This window comes from Corythoichthys intestinalis, chromosome 6 (genome assembly GCF_030265065.1).
Source record: "Corythoichthys intestinalis isolate RoL2023-P3 chromosome 6, ASM3026506v1, whole genome shotgun sequence".
Taxonomy (NCBI): domain Eukaryota; kingdom Metazoa; phylum Chordata; class Actinopteri; order Syngnathiformes; family Syngnathidae; genus Corythoichthys; species Corythoichthys intestinalis.
Window position 1 is genome coordinate 559073 of NC_080400.1, and position 27825 is coordinate 586897.

The window sequence follows — 27825 nt, forward strand, 5'->3', positions numbered from 1 at the left end:
TAAGAAAAAGCGGCGGGGCGGTGCGGGGCATCCTACCTGGTTCTCGGCCAGAGCCTCTTTGGCCATGTAGTGCTCCCTCTTCATCTTGAGCTCCACCTCTTCGGGGATGTCGGGAACCATCATGTCTATCAGCCGGCCGATGAAGAAGACCACGTGCTGGCGAGCGAAGAATGAGAAACGCCCAATTTGGCTCCGTTCGAGGCGAGGCCCCACGCACGACGGCGATATCGTGACACGGTTAATAATACTTGTGAAAGCCAATGGACAGGGCTTCCGCAAAAAACAGGGGTGCCCAAACTACCACCCGATTTTGATTGGTCTGCAGCACCAAGTAAAAGTAGTACAGAAGTACATTTTTGTGTATCTCTACTTTACTTGAGTATAAATATAAAGTGGAACTTTTTACATTTACTTCACCACATTTGAAATCAGGTATCTTTACTTTTTACATCATACTTTTCAAATTGTCTCCTGCGTTACATTTGACTTTTGTTTTCAATTTTTTCTCATTGTGAATTGATAGTTGCGTTTTCATCGATAAGCCCCGTAAAACTATACTGTGTACTAAAAACGAGTACAAGCAAGATTAGGCAGGCGAACAAGATATTGACCGATAAAAAACACCACACTCTTGTACAGTAGGTGGCGGTATGCACCTGATAGTTGCTTGAAATCCGACATTAAGCTAAATTTTTTTGTTTTGAGCTTGATAAGCTCCTCCCAACATCATTCACCCCATGGAACGAATGTGGGGCATGTCATTTCTGGAGAGGAACTCTTTGACGCACGGTTTTTCGGTACAGAGAGACCAGGGACACGAGCGGCCGACACAGACTCATGAACATATATATAAAATCACGTTTTTCATCAGGACTTGACAAGAACATTTTAAAGCAAGTACTTTTGTACTTTACTTGACAATTTTTTTTCTTTGATATTTGTATTTTTACTTACAGTGCTGGCCAAAAGTATTGGCACCCCTGCAATTCTGTCAGATAATGCTCCATTTCTCCCATAAAATGATAGCAGTTACAAATTCTTTGGTAGTAATATCTTCATTTAATTTGCTTGCAATGACAAAAAAAAAAAAAAAAAATCATTGTAATTTTACACAAAACTCCAAAAATGGGCTCGACAAAAGTATTGGCACCCTTTGAAAAATCACGTGATGCTTCTCTAATTTGTGTAATTAACAGTTCCTGTTACTTACCTGTGGCACATAACAGGTGGTAGCAATAACGAAATCATACTTGCAGCCAGTTAAAATGGATTAAAGTTGACTCAACCTGTGTCCTTGTGTGTACCACATTGAGCATGGAGAAAAGAAAGAAGACCAAAGAACTGCCTGAAGGCTTGAGAAGCGATATTGTGAGGAAGCATGGGCAATCTCAAGGCTACAAGTCCATCTCCACAGACCTGAATGTTCCTGTGTCTACCCTGCGCAGTGTCTTCAATAAGTGTTTTACCCACGGCACTGTGGCTCACCTCCCTAGATATGGACGGAAAAGAAAAATTGACAAAAGATTTCCACAAAAGATTGCGCGGAGGGTGGATAAAGAACCTCGATGAACATCAAAATTCAAGCTGTCCCGCAGTCCGAGGGTACGACAGTGTCAACCCTTACTAACCGTCGGCGTCTCGTCTGAATGAAAAGCGACTCTATGGTAGGATACCCAGGAAGACACCACTTCTGACCCAGAAACATCAAAAAGTCAGGCTGGAGTTTGCCTAAACGTACCTGAGAACGCTTGGAAGAAAAGGGCATCAACATAGAGTTTACAGGGGGGAAAAAACGAGGCCTTCAAAGTGGTCCCCACGGTCAAACATGGCGGAGGTTCCCTGATGTTTTGGGGTTGCTTTGCTGCCTCTGGCACTGGGCTGCTTGACCATGTGCATGGCATTATGAAGTTTGAAGACTATCAACAAATTTTGCAGCATAATGTGAAAAAGCTGGGTCTCCCTCAGAGGTCATGGGTCTTCCAGCAAGACAATGACACAAAACACACTAGAAAATGGTTTGAGAGAAAGCGCTGGAGACTTCTAAAGTGGCCAGACCTGAATCCCATAGAAGACCTGTGGAGAGATCTGAAAATGGCACCCTTCAAATCTCAAAGACCTGGAGCAGTTGGCCAAAGAACAATGGTCTAAAATTCCAGCAGATCTCATCAATGGATACCAGCAGCGGTTGTTGGCAGTTATTTTGTCTATAGGTTGCGTTACTAAGTATTAGGCTGAGGGTGCCAATACTTTTGTCCGGCCCATTTATGGAGTTTGGTGTAAAATGATGATGATTGATTTTTTTTTTTCATTCTCTTTTGTATTTTGTCATTGCAACCAAAATAAATGAACATATTAACCAAAGCATTTGTAATTGCAACCATTTTCTGGAAGAAATATCAGACAGAATTTTAGGGATGCCAATACTTTTGGCCAGCACTGTAAGTAATTTTTTTGCACCCGTATCTGTACTTTTACTGAAGTAGAAAAAAAGGGGGAGTACTTGATCCACCAATGCCTGCAGCAAATGACGCTACACATCAGCCTGCGTTCTTTTGCACTTCTCATATCTAACACTAGATGGAGCTTAAACAGTGCCACGCCACGAGTTCAAAATGTTGAAAAAACTATAGGAAACTAGAATTTCCCTTTTTTGTTTTACATAAATAAACTTATATTAGGACAAATGTCTTAAATAGCACTAAATTGGTTGTGATTTTCTTCACTTGTTTTTGTCATTGTTTCTTCAAACCTTGTTTCAGTAGTTAAAATGTATATGGCGGAAAACACAGACAAGGCTGAAAACGCAGTTTCTGCTCTTGCACCCCTCTTGAAAAGAAACTGCTGTATTTTAAGCCAAAACAACTGTTGTGTTTGATAGGACAATATTCTGCCATAGCAGATTCATGACCCATTAAGCCCCAGAACTATTTTCAATTTGTCCCTTTTACCTGGGAAACCCCCGTTTACAGACGTCGTGCACCCGCTTTTGTTTCAACCCAGCCATAACAAGAAGGTAAGTCATTACATTTATATTTTAAAATATCTGTCATTTTTGGCTTAGAATCATTAATGGATGTCCAATATTTCGTTAAAAAAAAAAAAAAAACGACTTTAAAAAAGTATTCACTCGCATATTTTAAACTTTTAAACAAATGAAGTCACAATGAAAAAAATGGCGTCTGTAAAAAAGTCACGGATATCTACCTCATAACCATGCTTAATTGTATTTTTTTTTTTTTTGTTAGTGTCACATTTTCCCCGATGTGTTAGATGATAATCGATCCAAACAAAGAAAAATTGGGAAAAAAAACATGTAAAAGGGTAAATAAATAAAAAAGAACATCTCGACCCCTCCTTGATGTATGCAATTTCTGCATCGCGACCCTTGTTATATTACCATGTTTCACCCATAAAATCCCCCAAAAATCCGGCTGTAACCATTCACAGCTATGTCTTGACACTCGGTGATACATGCTACATGGAGTTTTTGGATCGAAAAGAGGTAAGTACGCGATAATATCTTGCTAAAATCGTGGCGTCTTTAATTATGCTCTCACCTCCAGTTAAGGTTTTGCTGTTAAAATTGTATTTTTTTTTTTTAAATGCCCTCCAGTTCAAAATTTTTCGTCCCCCAGAAAATTGAGATTTTAAGCTTTCCAATGATGTATTGCACATGCATATAGGACAATTTTAAAATTTGGCCAAATTGGGGGTCTCAGAGCGGAACTTAAGTCACCTGAGTCTTTTCCGCCATATATATGTGTTGCAATTACCATTTGAAAAAAACATTTTTTCAAGTTTAGTTCATATTTAAGATAGGGCTGTCAAACGATTAAAAATTTTAACCGAGTTAATTACAGCTTAAAAATGAATTAATCGTAATTAATCGCAATTCAAACCATCTATAAAATATGCCATATTTTTCTGTAAATTATTGTAGGAATGGAAGGATAAGACACAAGACGGATATATACATTCAACATACTGTACATAAGTACAGTATTTGTTTATTATAACAATAAATAAACAAGATGTCATTAACATTATTAACATTCTGTTAAAGCGATCCATGGATAGAAAGACTTGTAGTTCTTATAAAATAAATGTTAGTACAAGTTATAGAAATTTTATATTAAAACCCCTCTTAATGTTTTCGTTTTAATAAAATTTGTAAAGTTTTCAATCAAAAAATAAACTAGAAGCTCGCCATTGTTGATGTCAATAATTACACAATGCTCATGGATGGTGCTGAAACCGATAAAATCAGTCACACCCAAGCGCCAGCAGAGGGCGAGAAAACACAAAAAAACACAAGTAACAAATGGACAGGACAGTGTCATTTTAATCTGTTTGAGCGGGGCATGTGCGTTAATTGCGTCAAATATTTTAACATGATTAGTTTAAAAAACGAATTACCGCCCGTTAATGGAATAATTTTGACAGCCCTATTTAATAGACATTTATTTTTAAACATTTAATTTTTTTCGCATATGCCATATATGATTTTCACAACAAGCTAAGTACTGTATTTGTTTATTATAACAATAAATCAACAAGATGGCATTAACATTATTAACATTCTCTTAAAGCGATCCATGGATAGAAAGACTTGTAGTTCTTAAAAGATAAATGTTACTACCAGTTATAGAAATGTTATAATAAAACCGTTTTATTAAAATTTGTAAAATTTTCAATCAAAAAATAAACTAGTAGATCGCCATTGTTGATGTCAATAATTACACCATGCTCACTCCCCAAACTCATAAAACCATTTGGACCCAAGCGCCAACAGAGGGCGCCAAACACCAAAAACACAAGTAACAAGCGGACATTACACTGCTGTCATTTTAATCTGTTTGAGCAGGGCATGTGCGTTAATTGCGTCAAATATTTTAACGTGATTAATTAAAAAAATTAATTACCGCTCGTTAATGCGATAATTTTGACAGCCCTAATTTAAAACTAAAAAGATAATGATTTTTTTTTTTTTTTTTTTTTTACCCAATTCCAATCCAGTGTTTTAAAAAACTGAAAATGGAAGGAATTTTTCCTCGTGGAAAAAAAGTTTGGACACCCCTAGCAAAGACTAAAAAAAAAAGGTGAGGGTTTGAGTAGCCCTTAAGCCGGTGATGGTGACTGACCTCAAAGATGATGACGAAGCTGAGTCGTACGGCGAGCAGGTGGAAATATTCGGGCAGATATTCTCCATTTTCATCTCTGAGTCCGCGATACCTAAAGACCGGTTCATCATTAAAAAAGGAGCGAACGAGCCGAGCTGGGACGAGCGCATGGCCTAAAAAGGAAGGTTGCGATATTCCCAATCTCCGCCACAATGCCGGAAATACAGCGGTATGAGAAAGTATCGGAACCTTTTGTAATTTCTCACATTTCTGCATAAAATCACCATCAAATTTGATCTGATCTTTGTCAAAATGACCGTAATTTTCGCACGATAAGGCGCACCTGACTATAAGCTGCCACCCACCAAATTTGACAGGAAAACGGTATTTGTTCATAAATAAGCCGCACTGGACTATAAGCCACAGCTGTCCTCACTGTATGATGGGATATTTACAACAAAAGATTTTAACCTGTAACACTTTATTTGACAGTGGCATCATGGGACCAAATGAAGCTTCTTGAAGCAATGAAGCTTGGCGGCCAAAGCTTTATGGTGGTTCATTTGGTCATCACTGCTCCCTCGGAGGAGACAGTCAACCTCTGCTGTCAACACTGTTGTCGTCCAACATGCCACCTAGCATGCATTGCATCGCTACAGATGTACAGTAAATAACAATCAATTCATGCTCTGTGCTAATTTCTTCACTTACTGGTCTAGTTGTTTCGTTGTTGTTCCGGCAAATGATCTCACTTTTGAATGAATTTAAGATATCAGAGCTGGAGTTCATGACATAATTTGCCGGATGACACTTAATGACATCTGTCATAAGCACTTATTAATGCCCATGATAGTGGCATGTCATAATTATGACTGTCTTATGGCGGAGGCCGTATGATGCCATTATCAATTAAGCGTTATCTATGAACCCAAATATATCAACAAATAAGCCGCACTGGATTATAAACTGCAGGATTCAAAATGAAGGAAAAAAGTAGTGGCTTATAGTCCGAAAATTATAATCATTTATGGGGTTTCATATCTTAATGGGGATAGCATGCAAACAATGACAAAAGGGGGGGTGAATCCCCTGTCTAAGGAGACTTAAAGAGCATATGACACGAGAAAAAAAGTCTTAAATGGCATTATTATGTGAATTAGAATCATATTTTGAGACGATTCGACTATATACAACAATTTAGCAAAGCGCAGATGACGAGAAATTAGTCTTTTAATCTGCCGGTTAGCCACGCCTACCATTATAGGGCTTTAGCGTCCCCAACAGGTGGATGACGTCAGCGGTAGACTGGGCTCATCGGTTTTACTATTCAGCCCATTGAGGGGGAATTATTCAGAACGAGGAAAACGCCACGAAGAGAGCCGCAAAATGTCATTGTTTCAGTCTCTCTATTCCAATATTTTTACAGGATATTCTTTTTATCCAAGTATTTTTCCCCAATAGCTATATAAATGGCTTGAGAAGGACCAGTCAGCCCGTCGAGGGGGAACTATTCACAACGAGGAAAACGCGACGAAGAGAGCGGCAAAATGTCATTGTTTCTGTCTCTTTACTTCAATATTTTTACAGGATATTCTTTTTATCCAAGTATTTTCCCCAATTGCTAAATAAATGGCATGGTCATGACAAATAACAGTCTTGTGCTGAATGGAATATGAAATGATAAAAATGCATTTATTCCGGACGACATGGCAAAATGACTCCATAATGGTCAAAACTGTCGACTTCACCTTTACTGTCGCACCTCCCGAACGATATTTTATGACACCTAAATCGGACATATGTCATTTCCCTTCCCCGGCTTCGGAGAATGTAAACAAACCAGAAAGCGTGACAGCTAGCCGACATGCTAACCCGAACCGAGTGATGTTTCAAAGTCTTTGAAGCGGAGAATCACACATAACTATCCTGGATTATTTGACATGACGACCCGGTTGTCGATTGTCTTTGCGGATCGGCAAATCGCCCGGCGGAGAGCAATTTACAGTTCGTTCCCCGGAGGAGGGTGGCTGGAGTTGTTGTGCAGCTAACGTGCTGCTGCTAATGAGCATTAGGAGAGCTTTTTACATGCCTATCAATGATCAAACGTAAGTAGTCCTTCATTTAAAGGAAGTTTGTAGTGTTTACTTTGTAATCGCTGTATTCGTATTTGACATAATACAAAACAAGATGTTTACTCACTTCCTCGTAAGTTCAATGGTCCCACAGTAAATATCCACGGTGAATGGGAACCTTTTGAAACTCCAAAAAGGCGCATACGCCTCTCCCTCATACAGAATGATTTTTCTGCAGCCGTTTGGCTGGCGTGATGCGAAAAATAAACGAATTAATCCGCAAAATCAGCTGAATCCTCCGTCCTCATACACAACAGTACACTGTAGCGTGAAGAGGACGTCTTCGACCGTACACGTCACAGCACCCTCCTCGTCAATGCAAGACCAAAGCCGGAAGTCACTCATTTTCATGGCGCGGGATTAAAAAAACTAAATAAAAATTGCGATCGCTTCCACACACATCCATGCGGCCCATATCATTCAGGGACATAAAATACCGCGTGTATTATGAAATAAACATGTTTTTTCGTGTCACAGGCACTTTAAAGAGCAATTGAAACCAAATTTTACCATACAATTTAAGTCAGGTGTGTGCCCAATCACTATTGAGTGGTTTAAAGCTGCCCTGCCCACTATAAAACACACACCTGGTAAGAATTGTCTCGGTGAGAAGCATTGTCTGATGTGTATCATGGCTCAGTCAAAAGAATTGTCTGAAGACCTTCGATCAAGGATTGTTTATTTGTATAAAGCTGGGAAAGGATACAAAACCATCTCTAAAAGTCTGGATGTTAATCATCTACAGTCAGAGAAGTTGTCTACAAATGGAGAGAGTTTGGCACACTTGCTTCTCTCCCAAGGAGTGGCCACCCACCAAGGATGACGCCGAGAGCTCAGCGCAGAATAGTCAGAGAGGTAAAAAAGAACCCTAGAGTGTCTGCGAAAGACTTACAAAAATCACTGGCACAGTCCAATATCTCTGTGCACATTAACTATCTGTAAAACTATGGCGTTCATGGGAGGACTCCACGGAGGAAGCCACTGCTGTCTAAAAAAAAAAAAAACACAGTTGCTCGTTTAATGTTCGCAAAAAGGCACTTGGACACTCAACAGAAGTTTTGGAAAAATATTTTGTGGACTGATAAAACCCACGTTGAATTGTTTGGGAGTAACACACAACGGCATGTGTGGAGGGAAAATGTAACAGCTCATCGACATCAACACCTCATCCCCACCGTGGTGGAGGGAGCATCATGATTTGGGGCTGCTTTGTTACCCCAGGGCCTGGACAACTTGCAATCATTAATGGAAGAAGGATTTCAAAAGTTTTGCAGGAAAACCTGAGCCGTCTGTCAGACAGTTGAAGCTTAAAAGAGGATGGATGCTGCAACAAGAAAATGATCCAAAACACAGGAGTAAATCAACTGCAGAATTGTTTTAGAAGAACAAAATACACGTTCAGGAGTGGCCAAGTCAAAGTCCAGACTTGAACCCCATTGAGATGCTGTGGCATGACCTAAAGACGGCGATTCATGCCAGACATCCCATGAATGTGACTGGAATACAGCAGCTTTGTAGAGAAGAATGGGCCAAGATTAGTCCTGATTGATGTGCCGGACTGATCTGCAGCTACAGGAAGCGTCTGGTTGAAGTTATTGCTGCCAAAGGGGGGGGGGGGGCACAAAATATTAAATGTGATGGTTCACTTACATATTTTCCCCTCTTCTTTCATTGTTTGCATACTATCCTCATTAAAATACGAAAACTTATAAATGTTTGGGTGGTTTTAGTTAAAGCAGACACTGTATTTTCATCTGCGTGATTTTGACAAAGATCAGATCACATTTGATGGGGATTTTATGCAGAAATATGAGAGATATTTTTCATACCACTGTAGAAAGATCAGTTGAAACTGAATTCAAGAGCGAACGGTAGGAAAATTGGGAAAGGAACGCTAACGTTCTAAGTCGAAATTATCGACACGGTTATTTCTCCTTCTACTACTATTATTTCGCGTCAATCTGCGCACGTCAAAACAATTGGTTCTGACCAAATGTCTGTGAAAACGGCACATCATTTGAATCAGAATGATTTTGTCCGACTTCAAGTAGTCACAGACGTACGGGCCGCAAAAGCAAAAGCGTACCTGCAGGTGGATCTTTGTTCCAGACTGTGGTTCCGCGGCGCGGTGGCCAGAGTGAAGTTGATGAAGCCGTTCAGGTCTTCGTCTCGGGTGTAGCGGTAGTACAGGCGAGGCAGGAAGGACGACGTGAAGGCGATGAGGAAGGCCTGCCGAGCAAAAGTACCCCGTGAAGCGGCGCCACGCTCAAAGGTTGGCCGGTTGGCCGGCCGGCCGGCCGGCCGGCCAGCGTCCTCGGCTCATACGTTCCCCAGGACGGCTGTGTAGGCGATGAACTGCAGGATGTCGAACCAAATGCCGATGTCCTGCGCCCGCTCCACCACCGGCCGCCGATACTCGGTGACAAACTTCTGCGCGTCCAAGCGAATTTCCACCCAGTTGTTAATGAGAGCGAAGAGCGGAGCCAGAGGACACGCCGCCACGAAGATGGTGATGAAACCAAACTGGATGACTGATAAGAAGAAGTCCTCTCAGCTCGGCTCGGGTCGGCTCAGCTCGGGGATGACGACGGACGGCGGGCTGACCCATCTCCAGGTATTCGCTGAAGAGCCCCTCGCAGACCAGGAGCTGGTAGTCCACCTCCCAGGGACAAAGGAGCTGCTGCCGGTCGCTATCCTGATCTTCGACTTCTTTGGGCTTTCCGCTCCGCTTCCTCTTCTGCCACCACGATCTCAACTTCCTGACAAACGGACCACAAACTCTCCAAATGAGGTCTAGGCCCGCCGTTCGGGGTATTTGCCATGTGGCAAAACTGATTTTGCCATGTGGCATTGTTTTTTGCCATATAGCAAAATGGATTTTGCCATGCTACATTATGGATTTTGTTATGTGGCAAAACTGATTTTGCCATGTGTCTTTTTTGGCCATGTGGCATTTTTTTTGCCATGTGGCGAAATTGATTTTGGTATTTGGCTTTTTTTTTTCAATGTGGCATTTTTTTGTTGTGTGGCAAAATGGATTTTGCCATGTAACTTTTTTTTTTTTTGACATGTGGTGAAACTGATTTTGCCAAGTGGCTTTTTTTTGCCATGTGGCATTTTTTTGCCATGTGGCAAAGTGGATTTTGCCATGTGGCATTTTTTGCTGTGTGGCAAAATGGATATTAACATGTAGCATTTTTTTGCTATGTGGCAAAATGGATTTTGCCATGTGGCATTTTTATTGCCATGTGGCAAAACTGATTTTGCCATGTGGTTTTTTTTTTTTTTTTTGCTGTGTGGCAAAATGGATTTTAACATGTGGCATTTTTTCGCCATGTGGCATTTTTTTGTTAGGTGGCAGAATTGATTTTGGTTTGTCGCATTTTCTTGGAGGGGGGTATGTGGCATTTTGGGGGGTATATGGCAGTTTTGAAGGCCGTGCGCGTCCATGCCATTTACATGCATGTCCAAATTTTTCAATCATTTTAAATGGCATAAAATGATGTATGGCTGTTATTTTTGACCATACACTTTACAATAGAACGCATTGACATTCAACTGGCAACCAAGTCAAGCTATGCCATTGCACGTCCAACTTTTCCATTCATATTAAATGGCAGAAAAACGTGTGGCAGTGATTTTTTTTTAACATACTGTACACTTAGCATTACAGCACATTGACATCCAACTGACACCCAAGTCAGGCTATGCCATTGACGGCTATGCATGTCCAAATTTTCCAAAATCCATTTTGCCACATACCCCAAAAAATGCCACACGTCAAAATCCATTTTGCCGCATAGCAAAATCCATTTTGTCACATGTAAAAAAAAAATGCCACATGACAAAGAAAAAATGCCACATGGCAAAATCCATTTGGCCACATGGCAAATACCACTTTTGGTTCTTGCTGTCTCTCCAAAATGAGCCAGAATAGCCAAAAGGACAGACGGGACAAGAGCCAATTCATCGGTAATGACAGTTGCAGTTTAATCCTTCGAGGGACAGCGCTCACGGCAGTGGACAACTTTAAAACCCGTCATAGCACAAGTGACTATTTTGGCTCATTAAAAAAAAAAAAAAAAAAAAAAAAAACTTTTTGGGACACTTAAGATCTATAACCATTTAAATGACACATGACTATCTTTGGTCATTCAAAAAACGCCCTTTGCCATTTTTACAATGCAAATAAAATATATACAGTGGTAACTCTACTTACGAGATAAATTTGTTCAGGTAGTTTCGTAACCTGAAAAGTCTGTACGTAAAGACGCGTTTTCCATGTAAACGCCATCATCCGTTTCAAGTTACTGATTTCAAAGTTGCTAGTATGGGAGCACTTCGGCTACTGAAAAGAAACAGACGTACCTGGCTTAGAGGAGGAAGGACAGCAGGCCCTCCAACATGATTTCACATTTACGTGACCGTCATCTGTCACTTTACACAAAATTCAAGGTAACTAAACGCTGTCATGAACGTTTCCCGACAGCTACGAGATTTCACTCCAGCGTGTTTAGTGTGTCTAGCGATGGTACAACAAATACTACAACGTAAGCTTGTGAACGAGGCTAGTTAGCATGCCAAGACGGCTAACTAGTTTCATTTCTACCATTAGCCTACTTTTGTAAAGTCTTCCACCATTGTAAACATCTGTTCAAAATAACATTTTCATAATACAGCCTGAGGTGTTTCTTCTCTCTGGCAACTTTCTGTGTTGAGAGAGGGTGCGTGTGTACAATGTGTAAATAAGGATACAAGTCATACACACGCGCTCTATCTCTTACTCTTGCTCTCCATTAATATTCAACTAATAAATATTAATAGTAGTAGTGGTATGTGTTTTACGCAAAAATCAATTTGATCATATAGTAACTGGGCGGCCGTGGCGCAGTTGCTAGTTGGCGTTGTCCTTGGACCGAAGGTTCAGCGGTTTGATTCCCAGCTATGACTGCCCACTGTCGAAGTGCCCTTGGACAAGGCACTGAACCCTAATTTGCCTCCAATGGGCTGACAGCGCCTTGCATGGCAGCAGCCCCATTGGTGTGTGAATGTGTGCGAGAATGGGTAAATGAGTGCTAATGTAAAGCGCTTTGGACATGGTAACCATGTAGATAAATTCACTATATAAGTACTGTCCATATATTGTTTTCTTTCTTTTTTTTCTTCTTTGGTTCTTGTTCTTACAGTATGTTGCGCAACTTGAGCTTTGGCTATGGGTTAAGTCTATAAGTTCCATTTATTTAAATTTGATTTAAAATATTTCAGTTCTTTATTTTTTGTTATTTTATACCGTGGTATTTATGCTTAAAGGGGTTTTTCAGAATTTTTGACATCAGGCTTAATCTTCGAGTTAGCTAGGGTTTAATGAGTCGGTGGAGTTGATTTCAACAAATTTCGTGTAGTTTGTTAGTTCCGTGTTTGTTTCCGGGCTCTGGAGCGGCTAAGCAACTTAGTGACTTAGCGTGCCGTTAAAAAACAACATATGCACACCTTAAAATCATCGATGACCCATGCAATCAATAGTGTTGGCTATGTTTTCAGGATAAAGTTATTCAAACTTACCATTGCATGTCAATAATTACAGTATGAACCGCAACATTTTATTTGACTATCTTATTTTTATCTGATTGGTATCTGATTTTATCTGTGCTTCTGCTTGTTTTGCTTTTACTCTTTTATTCTTAGTCTTTTTATTTATTTAATTTTTTTCTGGCGATGTGCACTTTTGAGATTTGTTTTCAAATGTAAGGTGCGTTATAAATAAAATGTATTATTATTATTATTATTATTATAACATTTGTAATCCAGCAGTTCTGCAGTGCAGCAGAGTGGAGAGATATCATATCGGTTTTAAAAAAAAAAAAAGTTTTTATTTCGTAACCAGCTGCAAGTAACCAGTTGATATTGTTCTGATTCCTAATAGGGAATTTGTGGAAACTTTGCTTTGCCCATTTCTTCTGTCTGTTTCCACAGCCTCTAAATGCACATTTTGCCATGCTGCCAGCAGTGAGTTAACTCAGCAGACTGATGCTGCATTGGCGGAAGGTGGAAAGTCAGAATTTCCAACCTCCGTTTTGGAAAAATATAATTGGAACACCTCCACTAGTTGGTGGCTTACGAGAAGGCAGGTTTGCTGGTGGTCAAAGTGTCTTTCGATGGCCAAAATTACAATAAAAAAAAAAACGTACTTACTTACTCACGATCAACCATTTTTGATGTTTACATTTGCTTGAAACGCTTTGAGGTCACAACTGATACCCTCCGATCGGGATAAGTCCGACTTCGAATGCAGCGTTAGCACGTGTAGCCGAAGCACTCATCTCTATTGTGGCTGCATTACGCATAGAAAAATATAGTCCCGCCGATATAAATGAATTACGGCAGTTTGGTGTGACATTGTTTTGGCCGCACGGTTGTTTTGGAACAATGACCTGCATTTTGAATTGATTTGACTATGTTAGATCTGTTCGTAGATCGGTATCTTTTTTTTTTTTATTGGCATACTAAGTTGGCCTCATTGACTAGCGCTAGCTTAGAGGACGCTCCGATATGCACATACACATACAGTAGAGGTTGTCTTAGCCAATTGGATTCCAGGAATGCTAGGCAATATCCAATGGCAGAGCAGCTATAAGTACTATATGTTACGTTCAGTAAATTCTGGGAGCTGCGAGTAACAGCCATACTGTATTTTTGCCTTTCGTATCCTGCGATTTCTTTCATAACAAGAGGCAATAATTGCACATTGAGGTGTGTCTTAACCTGAAAATTCTGTATGTAGAGATATTCGTAAGCAGAGGTACCAATGTATACAGTGTATCACAAAAGTGAGTACACCCCTCACAATTCTGCAGATATTTAAGCATATCTATTCATGGGATAACACTGACAAAATGACACTTTGACACAATGAAAAGTAGTCTGTGTGCAGCTTATGTAATAGAGTTCATTTATTTTCCCCTCAAAATATAGCCATTAATATCTAAACCCCTGGCAACAAAATTGAGTACACCCCTTTGAAAAGACGTACATCCCTAAATGTCCTAATTGAGTACTGCTTGTCATTTTCCCTCCAAAATGTCATGTGACACGTTACTGGAGTGCTGTCACTATTGCTGCAGAGATTGAAGAGGTGGGGGGTCAGCCTGTCAGTGCTCAGACCATACGCCGCACTCTACATCAAATTGGTGTGCAGGGCTGTCACCTCACGAGGAAACCTCTTCTGAAGACGGTAAACAAGAAAGCTCGCAAACAGTTTGCTAAAGAAATGTCAACAAAGCACATGGATTACTGGAACCATGTCCTATGGTCTGATGACGGGCGGGCACACCAATTTGACGTAGAGTGCAGCGTATGGTCTGAGCTCTAACAGGCAGACCACCCCCCCCACCACCACCTCTTCTGCAGCAATACTGACAGCACTCCTGTAACGAGTCACATGACATTTTGGAGGGAAAATGACAAGCAGTACTCAACTTGGACATTTAGGGATGTACATAGTTCCCATGCGGTGTACTCACTTTTGTTGCCAGGGGTTTAGATATTAATGGCTATATTTTGAGTAACTTTAAGGTGAAAATAAATGAACTGTATTATATAAGCTGCACACAGACTACTTTTCATTGTGTCAAAGTGTCATTTTGTCAGTGTTGTCCCATGAAAAGATATGCTTAAATATCTGCAGAGATGCGAGGGGTGTACTCACTTTTGTGATACACTGTTTATAATGTATATAAATAAATGAATACAATGTTAAGAAAAAAGCTAAACGAATGCATAAAAACACAGATTATGGCCTAAGGCAGCAGTGTCGAAGAGGGCCAAATAATGAAGTTTTCTATTGAGGAAGGGTTGAAGAGTGCGGTAGGAAAGCCACGCAAACTTACGGGCAAACAAACTCCTGGATGTTGTTGATGAGCTGCTTCCCCACCATGATGACCAGCAGCTCCTGCGCCAACTCAATAAGGCAGCCCCCCGCGCCGCACTGCGGTCACAAAGCGCCAGCTTAACTTTGGCTTCCACGACTACAAAACATCCGGCGACGGCGCTCACGTCTTCGTTGCGTACTCCGAACAGCGTGACGTACTTGCCCGGGTAGCCGACGAATCTGGAAAGGCCGAGGCGCGGTTCAAGTGGCTTTTCCGCACGTAGCGAATCTATTCACCTCCGGATTCGACGGACGAGGTCGCTACAAAACGGAGCGCTAAAAGCCCAAGATGGTTTGTCGCTCACCTGCCTTTGAAGAAGGCGATGTAGACCGGAGACGAGTAGAAGTTGACAAACTGGAAGACGAAGACCTTCAGGATGAACATGTCTTCGTATTTGGTCTGAGTGCGATGCATCTCTGAAAAACACACGTGTGAGCATCAAATCACAACACCCCCAACGTTCCGCTCAAAGTCACGCCGTGGTGTCAATCCTCAAATGGAATGGGATCGAGTGGCATTTGGTCAGAGGAGCGGACGTTCGCTTTTGGGACGGTACGTTTCGCGTCTGGTCGTCGCGTCCCGCAACTGACCCCATCTGGTGAGGATGTGGGCGAGGGAGATGTAAACACGGGACAGGATCAGGATGACCACCAGGTTCAGGACGGATCCCGTCAGACTGGCGATCCGGGCGGCCTGAAAGCAGAGCGCAGCAGGTCAACGGACGAGTCGACGAGCGAAGAAGCGACACCCGGGGTCTCACGGAGAAAATGAAGAAGCTCATGTTGGACTTGGAGATGACGATGCTCAGGATGGAGCGATACAGGATGATGGCGATGAGGAACATCAAAACCACCACCACCTGGAAGCGGCAAAGTTCACTTGGGCTCAACTTTGGCGAAGGTTGGGCGAGCCTCACCATGGTGACGATGATCATGCATCCGGTCAGCACTCGGTTGAATCGCGTCTTCTTGGGGAAGTACGGTTCCTCCGCTCCCGTCAGAGGGTTCCTCACAGTCATGGGCGCCATGGCCGTGAATTCGGGTCGCGGTCTCTCCTGTCAAAGAAAATTGGAGAGACAGTGAGAACCAAAAGTGGTATTTGCCATGTGGAAAAATGGATTTTGCCATGTGGCATTTTTTTTGCCATGTGGAAACATGGATTTTGCCATGTGGACTTTTTTTTGCCATGTGGCAAGATTGATTTTGCAATGTGGCATTTTTACTGCTATGTAGGAAAATGGCTTTTGGTTTGTGGCATATTTTTTGGGGGTATGTGGCATTTTTTGGGGGGTATATGGCATTTTTACAGGCAATGCACATCCATGCCACTGAAGGCCATGCTCATTTTATATGAATTTTCCATTCATATTAAATGACAGAAAAACGTGTGGCTGTGATTTTTGACCAAACACTTACCATTACAACGCATTTACATTTAACTGGCACGCAAGTCAGGCTATGCCATTGATGGCTATGCGCATGTGGTTGTGATTTTTGACCATACACTTTACATTACAGCGCATCCATTTTGCCATATACCAAGAAAAAAAAATGCCACAGACCAAAATCCATTTTGTCACATACCAATGAAAATGCCACATGGTAAAATCCATTTGGCCACATGGCAAAAAAATGCCACATGGCAAAACAATACCACATGGCAAAAAAAAAAAATGCCACATGGTAAAATCAATTTTGCCACATGGCCAAAAATAAAATGCCACATGGCAAAAAAATGCCACATGCCCCCACCCCATAAAAAATGCCACATGACAAACAAAAATGTAACATGTCAAAATCTATTTTGCCACATGGCAAAAAAATAATCCCACATGGCAAAATCAATTTTGCCACATGGCAAAAAAATGCCACATGGCAAAAAAAAGCCACATGGCAAAATCCATTATGCCACATGGCAAAAAAACGCCACATGGAAAAAAGAATTTTGCCACATGGCAAAAAAATTCCACATTGCAAAATCCATTTTGCCACATAGCAAAAAAATGCCACATGGAAAAAATGCCAAAATCAATTTTGCCACATGGCAAAAAAATGCCACATGTCAAAATCAATTATGCCACATGGCAAAAAAAAATGCCACATGGCAAAACAATACTACATGGCAAAAAAATGCCACATGGCAAAATCAATTTTGCCACATGGCAAAAAAAGCCACATGGCAAAATCCATTATGCCACATGGCAAAAAAATGCCACATGGAAAAACCAATTTTGCCACATGGCAAAAAAATGCCACATGGAAAAAAAATGCCAAATGGCAAAATAAATGTTTCCACATGGCAAAAAAATTCCACATGGCAAAATCCATTTTGCCACATGGCAAAACAATAACACATGGCAAAAAATGCCACATGGCAAAATCAATTTTGCTACATGGCAAAAAAAAGCCACATGGCAAAATCCATTATGCCACATGGCAAAAAAATGCCACATGGAAAAACCAACTTTGCCACATGGCAAAAAAATGCCACATGGCAAAAAATGCCAAATGGCAAAATCAATTTTGCCACATGGCAAAAAAAAAGCCACATGGCAAAACAATACCACATGGCAAAAACATGCCACATGGCAAAATCCATTATGCCACATGGCAAAAAAATGCCAAATGGAAAAATCAATTTTGCCACATGGCAAAAAAATGCCACATGGCAAAATCCATTTTGACACATAGCAAAAAAATGCCACATGGAAAAAAATGCCAAATGGCAAAAGTAATTTTGCCACATGGCAAAAAAATGCCACATGGCAAAATCAATTTTGCCACATGGCAAAATCAATTTTGTCACATGGCAAAAAAATGCCACATGGCAAAATCCATTATGCCACATGGCAAAAAAATGTCACATTGAAAAATCAATTTTGCCACGTGGCAAAAAAACTGCCACATGGCAAAACCCATTTTGCCACGTGGCAAATATCACTTTTAGTTCTCGGCCCTGCTGGGTGACTTTTCATGTCGTCGACTAAAATTGGACGAAAACCAAAATGTTTTGACATGACTAAAATAGGACTAAGACAAATAAGTATTTTGGTACAAAAGACGAAGACGAAAATTAAAAGGGCTGCTAAAAACAACACTGACGGAAACACGGATACCTCTATTTCCTGAAAATCGGTGCAGTCCCAGCGATGGGACAGAGATGAACATGTTCTCTTCCAGTATTCCAGAAAGGTCACAGACCACAGGGACATGAACATACTGAGGAAGACTGTCCCTCCGTTGTCGAAAAGAATTCCGGCCTACTGGCAAGTAGACGGACAGGCCGTCAGATTGAAAAACAACAACCTGATCACACAGACAGACGGGACCTTGAAGGTGACACAGATGCTGGAGTAGTTCCAGTAGGAGCAGACGTTGCAGATCGGACACATGACGAAGGTGCCGCCGCTGTTACACAACTCCTTCCTACGAAGGCACACACGCCAGAGTGAGCGGATTATGTCGCGGCGACGATCCGGTCAAAGTCGGTGTGACTACGCACGCCGGGACATCTGTGATCATCAGCCAAAAACCGGTCAGGAAGACCAAAGTCCCGACGAGAGAGGCCGGCACCAACCAGCCCGTGTAGAAGCCTGCGGACCGTTACCGAGGGAACGGAACTGTCATTGACCGCGTCGGGACGTTTCCCGTGCACAGATTTCAAAAATTACCCAGCCAGGCAAAGTAAAGCGCTATCTTCTCTCCGAAGTATTCCCTGATGTGGTCGAGAGGTTGGTACCGAGCCCAACAGGACCACTGAGCCCAGTAGCCGTACAGGATCTGCCTGAGACCCAGGGATTCAACCGGTTGTGGAGTTTTGGGCAGCTTGAATCCACCCTGGGGGAAAGATGACTTTTTAGGGGGACGGGCGGGGTTGTCCGGCTTCTTCGGGCGGAAACCAACCTCGTGGAGCGGGTACGCCGATGTGAAGACCTGCTCGTTCAGCAGACGGTCGATTCCCACCTCGCCTTTGGACACCGAGCCGTAAGGAGTCCGAGCCAAGATCTCGTAGAGCTGCCGGACGCGCAGAGAGGAACAACGGCTACCAATGTGGTCCAATGTGGCTAACCTCATGAATCCAGCTTTTCAGTCCTATTTTTTTTTCTATTGCTACATGCAAAACAAGTTAGCACTTGGTGCAACAAGACTCAGCATTCATAATATTAACACACTCTTAAGGCAGTGCAAATGGTTGAAAGAGGCGCGTCTGCCGTTAAATTTAGAAACTCAAAACTACTTTGTTGTTTCTAGGGTTTAGCAATCATTTGAATCACTAAACTATTATTTAATTGGATGACCACAGTTTGTTTAATAACTTCTTCACATCTGTGTGGCATGGAATCAGCCAACTTGTGGAACCTTTCAGCTGTTATTCCACTCCAAGATTCTTTAACCACATTCCACAATTCATTTACTGTACCTGTAAGTACTGTGACAGTGAGAAGGTCTGTGTCTGTGCGAAGCTAATCTATTTACAAGAATCCACTGCAAAGCTTTTTAAAAAAGGCATGTGCAGAAGAGGCTACAATTTGCCAAAGAACACATCAATGTGCCAAGAGTTTACTTCTGTCGCCGGGGGTCGGACCGCCGAGGACCCTGCTTTTGGCTGCCACCCAAATCACTACGCACAAGACCCCTTAGGCCCTTCCCACAGGTGGTGAGCCCATGGGAAGGCGGACACACGTTGCTTTTTTGGGCTGTGCCCGGCCGGGCCCCATGAGAACAGGCCCGGCCACCAGACGCTTGCCTTCGAGCCCCACCCCCAGGCCTGGCTCCAGAGGGGGGCCCCGGTACCCCGCGTCTGGGCAAGGGAAACCTTAGTCCATTAATATTATTCATGACACGCCTCTACAACATCACGTGGACATCGGGGACAGTGCTTCTGGATTAGCAAACCCAGGTGGTGGTCCCCCTTTTTAAGAAGGGGGCCTTGAAGGGTTGTTACAATTATAGAGGGATTATACTCATCAGCCTCCCCGGTAAAGTCTATTCAGGGGTGCTGGAGAGGAAGGTCCGTCGGGAAGTCCAATCTCGGATTCATCAGGAGCAGTGTGGTTTTCGTCCCAGCCGTGGAACAGTGGACCAGCTCTACACCCTCGGCAGGATTCTCTAGGGCGTGGAATTGGAGGAAGCGTTCCACCGTGTCCTTCAGGGAGTCATGTGGGGGTCCTACAGGAGTACGGGGTATCGAGCCTCTTGGTAAGGGTTGTTCGGTCTCTGTATGACCGGTGTCAGAGTTTGGTCCGCATTGCCGGCAGCAAGTCGAATTCGTTCCCAGTGAGGCTGCCCTTTGTCACCGTTTCTGTTAATAATTTTTATGGACAGAATTTCTAGGCACAGCCGAAGCGATGAGGGTGTCCGGTTTGGTGGCCTCAGCATTGCATCTCTGCTTTTTGAAAATGATGGGGTTCTGTTGGCTTCATCAAGCCGTGATCTCCAACTCTCACTGGAGCGGTTCGCAGCCAAGTGTGAAGCGGTTGGGAGGAAGACCAGCGCCTGCAAATCCGAGACTGTGGTCCTCAGCCCGAAAAGGGTGGCGTGCCCCCTCAGGGTTGGGTATGAGATATTACTCCAAGTGGGGGTCTTGTTCACGAGTGAGGTTAGGAGGGAGCTGGAGATAGATAGGGAGATCGGTGCAGCGTCTGCAGTGATGCGGACTCTGCACCGGTCCGTAATGGTGAAGAAGGAGCTGAGCCGAAAGGAGAAGCTCTCGATTTACCAGTCGATCTACGTTCCTACCCTCATCTATGGTCATGAGGTGTGGGTCGTGACCAAAAGAACAGGCTCCCAGATACAAGCGGCCGAGATGAATTTCCTCCGCAGGGTGTCTGGGCTCTCCCTTAGAGATAGGATGAGAAGCTTGGCCATCCAGGAGGGACTCCGTGTTGAGAGGAGCCAGTTGAGGCGGCTCGGGCATCTGGTTCAGATGCCGCCTGGACGCCTCCCTGGAGAGGTGTTCCGGGCATGTCCCACCAGCGGGAGGCCCCGAGGAGGATCCAGGACACGCTGGAGACACCATGTCTCTCAGCTGGCGTGGGAACGCCTTGGGATCCCACAGGAGGAGCTGGTAGAAGTGGCTGGGGAGAGGGAAGTCTGGGCTTCCCTGCTAAAGCTGCTGCCCCCGCGACCCCGGATGATGGACGGATGAACAAATCAATTGGCCTAAAGAGCCATGGAGAAACATTTTGGGGTAAAATTGTCGATCCTCGAATTCTGAATTCAGGCCACAGTACACAATGAAGCACGATATGGGCATGTTTCTCCTACTACAATTTCGGGCCATACTAGGAATAACGGATTGTCAAAATACTGGATGAGGTCATGTATCCTTATGCTGAAGAGGACACATCCTTAAAATTGATGTTTCAACATGCTAATGACCCCACTCGCACCACTAAACAAGCTTGGTCTCTGTTCCAAATCAACGAAATGGATCGCATGGAGTGGCCACCCCAATCCTGGACTTTAATCTATACGAGAACTTGAGGGGTGACATTAAAAAAATGCAGTTTCTGAAGCAAAGCCAAGAAATGCCGATGAATTTTGGAATGTCGCTAAGGAATCTCAGAGTGGAAAGGTGCTGCAAGGTGACTCCAAGACACACAAGTCATAAAAAAAAACTTTAGTTATACAACCACTGTAAATATTAGCATAGGATTGCTAAATCCTAGAAAGAAAAAAGTAGTTTAGAGTTTGTAATGTCAACAGCAGACATTATTTTTTGGAAAACACTCCTTTCAACTAATTGCCCAATTGCACAGCATGTATATCATTAATGCTGTGCCTTTCTACTGCACCTACTGTTAACTTGCTAACCTAGGTTCATCAGGTTAGTCACATTGGACTATTATTTTCAACAATATTGTAAGCTAGGCTAAGCGTTCGACCAAATTGTTATGGATACCTGTCCCTAACCGTGAGAAATCTGAAATTTGAAGACATGACCAATGCCGGCCGGAGGCAGCGCCCCGAGAAGGACGAACCCTCGTGACTGTTTTGCCGAGACTCACGCACATTCCGCCATTCAGAAGCGCCACGCCCCGGCCGACCGTGCAGTCTCCGCCGATTGTTTGCGAGTAAATTTAAAAAGTGGATGCCTTTGCCTGTCCAGTTAGCGCTCGTGTGTTTGAATAGTAGGTGTAGTCACATCCGGCTGCTGATTAAAACATCCTGAAGTGGCTTGGCCGCCTAATCTGGGTTTTTCTCACATCCTGGAAAGAAAACAACAGGAACCGCGACAACTCACTACTTGGTGCCGTTGGGTCGTCTTGAAGAACTTTTCTTGGTCCTCGCTACCCAGAAACCTAAAACACAAAAATACGTTTCTGACAGAAATAACAATGTTAAGTTGTGTGATAAAAGTCAGGAATGTTTTGTTTGCGACTCCCGTTAGATGTGACTTCCGCAGTGCTCCTGATCTGACTCTTGTCGAAAATCCCACACTGGGTTCTGTTCCAACTACCGTTGTAACTCTACATGTTCTACACTGGGTTCCGCGCGGACTCCGAACCTTTCCAGTTTGTTGGTCCTGAACTGGCAGGTGTAGAAATCGGGTGGCGGATTGGGGACTTCCTCCTTAAGCGGGTTGGGCAGCGACAGGTATTGAAGCACATTGTCTGACCAGTTCACCACGTAGGAAGTGGCGACCACCTGCAGGAGCCCACGGGACACCTCAGAAGACGTCCGGGAAGCACGCGTCAGTCCGGCCAGAGCGGGGCCTCACCTGCAGGGGGACCCGCAAACTGATTTCCTCAGCGTAGTAGCAAAGCACGCTCCAGGGGGCGCTAAGGAGGACAAATCGGATCCTGGTCTTGGGCTGGACCACGTCCCTCTGGACACAAAGAAAGGCACGGGAGTCGGTCGACGGGGTGACGAACGGCGAATGAATTTTTGGCTTCACCTGCTCTACCAGGAGTCCCGAGTATTTCAGTTTGTTCAGGAAGGTTTCTCTCCATTTGCTGTGGCCGGGGTTGACGGCCTTGCTCTGCTCCACGTCGGGGTTGTGAGGCTCCTCCCACGCCAGGACGAAATCTGGTTTGTAAGGGTAAGTCAAAGCTGCCAATTAGCACCCTCTTTTTCTTTGAGCAACAGTACTCGGTAACACTTTCTTTGTCCCGCCTCAACTCTACTACTAGCTACCTTTAGTTGGAGTTATATTTATAGCTACAAATGACTTTTATGCCACGATTATATTCATTCCCCAAATGACCTGATATGACCGGGACACACCCCCACATGTCCCCAAATGACCTGATATGACCAGGACACGCCCCCCAAATGACCGGATATGACCAGGACACGTCCCCAAATGACCTGATATGACAGTACGTGTCCCAAAATGTCCCCAAATCAATAGTAGGTGACCTGATATTGTCCCTGAAATGTCTCCAATCCAACCTGGGCGGGGCTAAGATCTGTATCGCCACACAGCAAAGCCCTAGTTAGTTTATAAATTCATTGAATATCATTATACATGATAATTATATTCTTTTTCAAAACTCCAAGCATTTTTTTATGGATTTCTACTGAGTCCCTAAAGAGACATCGACAGAAATAAAATAAATTTAAGCAATCTGGTGCACACCAGAAGCTATCTGGTAAGCATTAGCATTTAAGCTTGCAGACTTTTGCTATGCAAGTTAGTCAATTGTTGTAAACATTCTCATCATATAGCATTTAAGCTAGCGGACCTTTGCTTTGCAAGTTAGCCAAAATTTGTTAACATTACCATAGTATAGCATTTAAGCTATTGAACTTTTGCTGTGCAAGTTAGCCAATTGAAACAATGAAACCATTGTCTTACTTGCATAGCAAAAGTCCGCTAACTTAAATGCTATATAATGCTAATGTCCACCAGATAGTTTCTGGTGCGCACTAGAAAGAATGTGGTGCGGACGAGAAACAATCTGGAGTGCACCTAAATTGCTGTTGCAATAGTCATAAGTTGTAGTTGTAATTTTTTTAAAAAAGTGTTGTTGCTCAAAAACTAGCTTGTAGTTGTACAGGTCAACTCGTAGTTGTTGAAGAGAAATCGTACGGAGCCCCTAAAGGGATATCGACAGAAATAAAATAAATTTAGGTGTGCACCAGATTGTTTCTAGTGCGCACCAGAAGCTATCTGCTAAGCATTAGCATTATATATTATTAGGGTGACCAAACGTCCTCTTTTGCCCGGACATGTCCACCTTTCACGTCGTGTCCTCTTCATCCGGCCGGGTTTTATAAATTCATGAAAATGTCCGGTTTTATGATCTTCCACGGGACCAGTTTGAATAGAATCCCTCCGGCCGCTGGGGGGCAACGCTTGCCTGCGTCGTCGTGGCTCCTACTAGTAGGGGCAGGAGAAGGAGTACAGTTTACCACTTGTATTATGGGGCATTACCGCCATCTACTGGGTTGACGGTTTGGCAAGAAAACAGGCAGTTACAGACTACAATAAGGAGTAGTTGTAAGAAACGTTTATAGTGCTCCGTACACCTTTCTGTAAGTTTATCTTCTGTTAATGTCGCTCATGTGTCTTCTGTTATATACTATACAATATATGGGTACAAAGAGATCCAGTATGTTGTATTAGTCTTGTAATAATTGTTCTGCATTCGTGTATTTGGTTGAATGTTAGTATTATATTCTAAGTGGGAGCGCCTGCACAGTTGTTAAGTTTTTTACGATAAATACGTATATAATGACAACGGTTGACTTCTGTCGGAGTTTTGTACTAGCGTGATCTGTAAAATCCCGTTTGGTGCTACAGATGATTGTGAATTTATATAGCAAAGTTTGATTTTGCTTCGTCTCCCGGTACTCGTTAATAGGGTAGCTATCAGTGAGCTAACTAAGCTGCACTACGCATGATGGGAAACGTAGTTTTGAACTGCTGCGTTTGGAAACATGCCGGATGAATAGTTTGTCAGTTTATTTTTAGTTATTGTTTGCGTGCAATCTAGAACATTGAATGAGAATAAAAATTGAGTGGGAATAACAATTTCTCAACGACAATTGTCGTGATAATAATTTATAAAAATATTTATGTGGCACAAGCCCACTGTGTGGCTGTATTGACTGTACTATATTTCCACCGGTCTGCATGATATTTTTTTTGTCATTATTTAATTTTTTTGTTTGCGTTTTTTTTTTATTTTATTTTTTTTTATTATTATTATTTTGTATGTTTTAGTAAAAATAAAGCCTGTTGAGCAAAAAAACGTATTTCCATATTGTATATAATATATACTTTTTTTTTTTTTTTTTAATAAAACTGAATTTTTCTGTAAAGTGATATAGGCATCTTTGAGTGAACTTCGAGTAAAATTCAAGTATCTCGAGGCCGGGCAAAGTGTCCTCTTTTTTGGAAATCAAAATATGGTCACCCTATATATTATTTAAGCGAGCTGACATTTGCTATTCAAGTTAGCCAAGTTTTGTAAACATTAGCATTATATATTATTTAAGCTAGCGGACTTTTGCTCTGCAAGTTCGCCAATATTTGTAAACATTACCAATATATAGCATTTAGGCTAACGGACTTTTGCTATGCAAGTAAGCCAATTGCCTAACTTGCATAGCAAAAGTCCGCTAGCTTAAATGCAATATAATGCTAATGTTTACCAGATAGTTTTTGATGCTCACGAGAAACAATCTGGGCGCACCCGATTGTTAAATTTTATTTTATTTCTGTCGATGTCCCTTTCAGAGGCTCCTTACAATTTTCCTTCAACAACTATGAGTTGACCTCTATAACTACAAGCTAGCTTTTTAGCACCAACAATTTTCCCCCCGAAAACTACAACTTCCAATTGCACCAAAATTCAGGTTGTCATTGCGGCCTCCAGTGGAAAACATGAGCAACAGCCATTTCTTTTCTTGAAGTGTTTCTTGAACAGTGGCACATGACTCCTCTATCCCCCGGGGCTAGATCGGGCCACCTGGCAGACCGGTTCTGGGTCGCGGGTTCTTCAGTTTTGACAGTATCGTCACCCACCCCTCACCCCATCCACCCGCTACGCATTGAGGACGCGTAGCAGGCGTAGGTTTCGGACCGATAGCTTATGTCACGCGGGGCCTCGTTTCTTTGGCCTGCTGGTGATCCGGCGTTTCATGACGTTACGTCATACACGGAGGATGTCACGCCTGTTTGCTAAGCTAATATTGACGCTAACATCTTATTTGGCTCACCGACGCGAGTCGATCCGTCACCGAAGATGTTTTTGTCCCCCGGCGGCACAGTGGCATTCTGGGAAACATACAAACAAAGCAAAGTCAAGCACATTCTGACAGGACAGTTCGAGCGGACGACTTCCAAAAAGTCGGGCTCGCCCGGCGCTAAAATTACTGTGGCGAGGGTCCCGTAGCTGATGTCTGGCTTGGTTTCCACGTTGATCAGGGTATTCAACTCCTGCTCCCCTCGCATCTTCATCTTCCTGCAAAGAGATGGTCAACTGACTCCAAGCCCCAAAAAGTCTAATCGCGCAATAACTGGATAAGTCTGTCTTTTTGCATTTAAGCAAACAAAACAGAGCCACGCAGTCACTGGAAATTCTGGAAGCTCTTCTGTCTTTTGAAACGCCTGACTTGTCATTGCTGTATTATAAAAAGGCTGCTGCTAGCTCGGACGTACAGTGGTATGAAAAAGTATCCGAACCATTTGGAATTTCTCACATTTGTGCATAAAATCACCACCAAATGTGATCTGATCTTTGTCAAAATCACACAGATGAAAAAACAGTGTCTGCTTTAACTAAAACCAGGGCCGTTCCTGACCAATTTGGTGCCCTAGGCAACATATTTATTGGCCCCCCCCCCCCCCATTTTCACCACATATATTTAAAACTCACACTGAAAAACCACGTTATCTCTTTGAAATTTATTATATAAAAAAAGACAACGAACAAGCGCAGAAATTAAAAGAAAAATAGTGTAATAACTATTCAAAAGCACAAATGAAAACACTTCAAAAACAAATGCATTAAATAAATTACAATTTTTATTACAATATGATTAACACCCACCCACACAAACCTATATAAAGACACACAGAACACTTTAAAAAGGAACTTTTTTTTTTCACCTTGACTTATAACCTTACTCGCCTTGTCTTCACTGATGCAAAAGCATCTATTGCACTTTCGTATGACAGTTGTTTTGGAAGGTGCACTTCTTTCCTGTACTTGGTGCTGATGTGGATAAGTTCACTGTAAAAGATGGCCCAAGATGTACAGAGGTAGAAAGAAAATATTTTCATATAATGAAGATTGCATGCAAACAATGACGGGGGGGGGGGATTAGTAAGTGAACCCTCTGCCTAAGGAGACTTGAAGAGTAAATGAAACCAATTTTTACCAACATTTAAGGTCAGGTGTGTGCCCAATCACCGATTGAGTGGTTTAAAGCTGCCCTGCCCACTATAAAACACACACCTGGGAAGAATTGTCAGGATGAGAAGCATTGTCTGATGTGCATCGTGGGTTTATCAAAGGTTCATGTGCATCAAAGGTTGTTGATTTGCATAAAGCTGGGAAAGGATACAAAACCATCTCTAAAAGTCTGGATGTTCATCAGTCGAGAGTCAGAGACGTTGTCTACAAATAGAAAGAGTTTGGCACTGTTGCTTTTCTCCCGAGGAGTGGCCTCCACCAAAGATGACGCCGAG

General features: G+C 42.6%; 1 protein-coding gene across 1 annotated transcript in view; it reads right to left on the reverse strand.

Moving 5' to 3' along the window:
* ano7 (anoctamin 7) overlaps positions 1-27825 on the reverse strand; it is a 41749-nt gene that overhangs the window by 6829 nt on the left and 7095 nt on the right. Inside the window, exons 3-24 of the mRNA XM_057839985.1 lie at positions 26509-26596; positions 26352-26409; positions 23080-23210; positions 22903-23010; positions 22690-22829; positions 22426-22483; positions 19083-19193; positions 18851-19016; positions 18682-18772; positions 18509-18605; positions 18296-18439; positions 16097-16234; positions 15941-16039; positions 15771-15873; positions 15485-15596; positions 15305-15359; positions 15139-15236; positions 9857-10011; positions 9578-9783; positions 9339-9481; positions 5142-5232; positions 37-156 (exon numbers count right to left, since the gene is read on the reverse strand). Coding sequence (XP_057695968.1) covers positions 37-156; positions 5142-5232; positions 9339-9481; positions 9578-9783; positions 9857-10011; positions 15139-15236; positions 15305-15359; positions 15485-15596; positions 15771-15873; positions 15941-16039; positions 16097-16234; positions 18296-18439; positions 18509-18605; positions 18682-18772; positions 18851-19016; positions 19083-19193; positions 22426-22483; positions 22690-22829; positions 22903-23010; positions 23080-23210; positions 26352-26409; positions 26509-26592 — 2508 coding nt within the window. The 5' untranslated portion in view covers positions 26593-26596. The remainder of the gene's footprint in view (positions 1-36; positions 157-5141; positions 5233-9338; positions 9482-9577; positions 9784-9856; positions 10012-15138; positions 15237-15304; positions 15360-15484; positions 15597-15770; positions 15874-15940; positions 16040-16096; positions 16235-18295; positions 18440-18508; positions 18606-18681; positions 18773-18850; positions 19017-19082; positions 19194-22425; positions 22484-22689; positions 22830-22902; positions 23011-23079; positions 23211-26351; positions 26410-26508; positions 26597-27825) is intronic.